The 4555-nt window shown below is 35.7% G+C and overlaps 1 protein-coding gene across 1 annotated transcript; it reads left to right on the top strand.

The window, feature by feature from the left end:
* The first annotated feature begins 298 nt into the window (after positions 1–298).
* Positions 299–2176, top strand: LOC129410980 (odorant receptor 131-2-like). Its single transcript, XM_055160285.1, has 2 exons — positions 299–451; positions 1394–2176. The coding sequence occupies exons 1-2, from the start codon at positions 299–301 to the stop codon at positions 2174–2176; spliced, it is 936 nt and encodes a 311-aa protein (XP_055016260.1).
* Positions 2177–4555: the final 2379 nt, after the last annotated feature.

Here is a 4555-nt window from a genome sequence, read left to right as displayed (position 1 = left end):
AAAATTCTAAACATGTGACGCTGATCCCAAGACATCTTTAAATCCTATAAATAATCTACCTTGAGACAACTGTATCATTGCATCTTCAAGTGTGAATGGAGGAACCAGACGAGGAGATCTTCTAATCTATTGTGATGTGCACTAAAGGTTTTGTTTGTATTACTACTAAATCTCTTGATCAGGTATCTCCTCAATATGAACATGAATTGTATTTAACCTTGATTTGATTTTTGTGTAAATTTCAATTGTAAATATTGACCTTACTAAAGCAGTGTTTTTTATTTCAAGGATATTTCCAATGAATTTTTCCGGCTCTGGCTCTAACTCTACTCCTGTGGTGGTGAGGGACGATCTGAAGACTGCAATAATGAAAAATGTCATCACGGTGACTCTGTGTCTGTCCATCAACTACATTAATGCTACTCTGGTTTATATCTTTATGAAGCACGAGGTCAGTAGGAGCAGTATAAAGATTCAGATGAAATATACTTAAAAGCTTCACACCAGTAACTGATCTTTTCTTGTAAAATAATTACTTTCTTTAACACAGGGGATGCTGTGATATTAAATGTTATTGTTAACTGTATAGTTTGGGAAATATATTCAACTGTATTTTTTACATTTATGAACATCATTCACAGACAGTTAGTTGACTCACATTCTGCAGTCAGAATATTCTTTTTTTTTTCTTTTCTCTACACACTACGAGCTCTTCTTTGAATGTAACAGCAGTTTTCAGTCGGTTGATTTGGAGTTTGATGGGCTTCCCTTTTTCTCTGTGCCCATGTGAGGCATCTGAGAGAATGACCCTGTCTGTTACTATTTCTGGATGCCGATGGCAGAGAGATGTGACTGCTGTTCTTCTAACAATTTTGTTACATATTGGTGAAAAGTCTTTGTACAACAATTACAACAATATATCGGAATGTGGAAAAACGAATTTCTCACATTTGCTATCCATCGCACCATGCTCTTGGTTTTGTATTTCTGTACATCTAAATTATATATAGTTTGAGAATGTTTGGAGATATGTCAGTTGTTAGACAAATTCCAGTTCTGTGCTGTACTGAAGGCTCTCACTGTCAGCTCAGTTCAGCACAGAAATTGAATTTTTCTAACAATGTACTTCAAGTATTTGTAACCTTTTCTCTCTATATTGACTCTAAGAGGTCTTTCTGAAGTCGATAACATTTCTCTCAAATGAAATAGTACATAAATACATACATCTAGTTCAATACTAAAACATGTTTTTGCCCAAAACGGGATGAGTAATAATAATAATAATAATAATAATAATAATAATAATAATAATAATAATACACTTAAAAACAAAGCTTAAAACATATGACCTACTTTATTGTTGTGTATATCAATATTTTTCTTTGTCCTGTAGATATTCAAAATGAATCCTCGCTACATCCTCTACATCCACCTGGTGATCAACGACATCATCCTGATGACACTGCTGACGCTCATTCAAGTCTTGAGCTACATAGTTTACACTTTCCATGTGTGGTTGTGCATTCTTTTCCTTCTTTTAGGTTTACCTGCTAATTTAAACAACCCTATGACTCTTGCCGTCATGGCCATTGAGTGCTATGTTGCTGTCTGCTTCCCTCTGCGACACTCACAGATCATTACAGTTAAGAAAACCTACATTGTCATTGGCTTCATTTGGCTGATAAGTGCACAGTCTGTTCTTCCAGATGTGTTTGTCTCTTTAGCCACAGAACATCTTGGCTTTTTTCAATCTCGAGTGTTTTGTCAAAGAACAGATCTTTTCAGAAGTCCTGGCATAAATAAGAAAGACACTATCTTGAATGCTGTATTAATGGCCATTGTGTGGACGACTCTTATCTACACATATTTCAAAATACTTTTTACAGCAAAATCAGCTTCATCTGACGCCAAAAAGGCCAGAAACACAGTTCTGCTTCATAGCTTCCAGCTAAGTCTCTCCATGCTCACATATATGTATAGTCCACTTACAACAGGACTGACGTATTTGTTTCCTCAGAGTTTGCTCGCTATTCGCTTTGCTGTGACCATAATAGCCAATGTGATGCCACGGCTTGTCAGTCCACTTGTTTACGGGATACGAGATAAAACTTTCAGGAAATATTTGAAGATTTATTTGTTTTGTGGGGAAAGAAATAATGACATTAATATTACTTGATGCAAGTTATTGATTTTATTTAAGGTCACTGGCATGTTGGCCTGAGCAGTACAGTATTGCCCTTGAGTGTCTTTGTCATTACTCCCAGGTATCTCACTTTTTCGAAACTGTGAGAGGCATTTCACACAAATAAAAACACAGAAAAAATACATTGCTGTTATTTTTTCTCTCAATTATATTTATTTAATTAGGATTATACATGATGTCAAATGCTCTTTAATACACATAATACTTTAATTTAATTTAAAAATTAAAAATAAAAAACTTCATGCCTAGACTGTATAGGCTCATAGTACCAGATCTTCTGTACATGTGAGGTGAGTTATAATTTACACATCTTGTTTTACAGTGAGCTAACTCTACAGACTAATAGCTCTAGACCTGAAGGTAGTCGTGACCTTAGGCTTAAAAGCATAGATAGGGCATAATTCCACTATCCTGCCACTACCCTTCACTAACATGAAGGGCAAGCAAAATCAGCGTTCTAGGTATTCCAGGGCCTAAATTACCAAAGGTGGAGTGGAAGATTTCAGCTGGTAAGTACTCTGCACAGAACACCCTACAGTGGATGTTCAGTTAAGAACTATAGATTTATGCAGTGTTGTGCAAGTTCACACTTTCATGAACTAGTTCCAAGTTCAGTTCACACATGTTCAAAGTGAACAGTTCACATTCATAGTTCACAATTCTAATTTTGAACTAGTTAAAAGTTCAGTTCATTTTATTTTTAGGTGAGATATGTAAATGAAAGACTGAACTTAATTTTTAAGCTGACTTCTAGTTTACAACAACTTTACAACATATAAACCATAACCATTATAGAGCCACATCAGCCAGTTTGAGATTATTGTAACCGGGCCTCGTGTACAGTGGTGTATTGCTCTCACTCCCCAAAAAATATTTTGGCTCAGTATCACGTATTTACGTGAAAAGTTTCACGTTATAACGTGATATTTTTCACGTTATAACGTGAAATTATCACATTATTTCATGATATGAAATGATCACGTTATTTCATGATGTGGTATTTTCACGTTATAACGTGAAATTATCACGTTAATACGTGATATGAAATTATCACGTTATTACATGATATGAAATTATCACGTTATTTCGTGATGTGGTATTTTCACATTATAACGTGAAATTATCACGTTAATACGTGATATGAAATTATCACGTTATTTCGTGATATATGGACCCTGATAGCATTAGGATCCGCAGCAGATTCCCTTTCGGTCCCCCAAATTCGCCCCACAGTCAGTCCGCTTTGCGGATCGGCTGTTCTATCAATGAGCGGATCCGCGGCTAAACCGGTTCAGATTCGCTTTGCGGACGCATCATTGACTCATCAGCTGTTAGCGGGAGCTGAGTGGAAAGGAGGAGCACTCACCTGTTGTCCGCGGATTTAACTGTAAGTAATAGTTTAAAAGTTAATTGTATTAGTCATCATTAATGTACACAACGTTAACGTTACATTGTGATGTCTGTACGTCTGTGATTGTGTGTTTTATCAGTTTTGATGAATGCAGTAGCAGTAAAGTTAGCGACAGTAGCAGCTAACGTGATGAAGCGAGGTTGGGTGTCGAGACAACTCCATCTCTTGAGGTAAATCTCAATCTAAATACTATTTTTATATATCGCTACTTATATTCATATATGTTTTTACGATCACGGAATTATAACTCTGCTCTGTGATCATTAGTTGTTGCTCACGGGCTCGGTTCTGGCTGGACACCGCTCTTGAAGCTCTCCCCTCGGCTGTGGAGCCACTGTGACACCGGTGTCTGAACTGGTTGTGTTTTTAACCACAGATTATTATTATTTGTGCAGCGTATTGACTCTTAAGACTAAAGTGCAATCATGTCGGTGCCTTAATACAATAATGTAAGGCATAACTTTTAACAACAGATAACATTAGCTAACCAACCAAAACTTATATTCTTTTCCCCAGATGACCGCTCTTCTGCTGAGTGTCCCCAAAAGGAGCCCCTGCACATTGATCAGAAGTAAAAGTTAAGTTTTAAGAATAAGATATTTGGCTACTCTCATCTGTCCATGCTTTTACTCATATGGCTTATATTTGTATTTTTGCTTTTTTTTTTAAACTTTGCTTAATATGAACTATTTTAGTAAAGACTGCAAATTGTAATTTTCATTTTTAGAACAATGCATTGGTTAACTCAAAGGGCATACAGTCCTATACCGTTAATAATAATTACTCATGTTCTAAGATTTGTAATAAATGAATAAAATAAACATCGTTTACATTGTAAAAAATCTGCTGCTTCTTTTGTTAAATAATGAGATTTAATGTTAGGATATCACTGATCCAACTTTGAGTTGTTGAAGTTCATGTTTTTAAATGTAAGCATCTAC

Source organism: Boleophthalmus pectinirostris, unplaced genomic scaffold, assembly GCF_026225935.1.
Source record: "Boleophthalmus pectinirostris isolate CB_2022bp ecotype Guang Dong unplaced genomic scaffold, ASM2622593v1 HiC_scaffold_3, whole genome shotgun sequence".
Classification (NCBI taxonomy): Eukaryota; Metazoa; Chordata; class Actinopteri; order Gobiiformes; family Gobiidae; genus Boleophthalmus; species Boleophthalmus pectinirostris.
Note: the sequence above shows the minus strand (reverse complement) of the source record. Positions and strands in the feature narration are given on the sequence as shown.

Bases quoted from the DNA above. Each gene is read 5' to 3' on its own strand.
- LOC129410980 (XM_055160285.1), top strand. From the start codon at position 299: ATGAATTTTTCCGGCTCTGGCTCTAACTCTACTCCTGTGGTGGTGAGG. The intron at 452-1,393 runs GTCAGTAGGAGC...TTTGTCCTGTAG, and splicing joins ATATCTTTATGAAGCACGAG to ATATTCAAAATGAATCCTCG.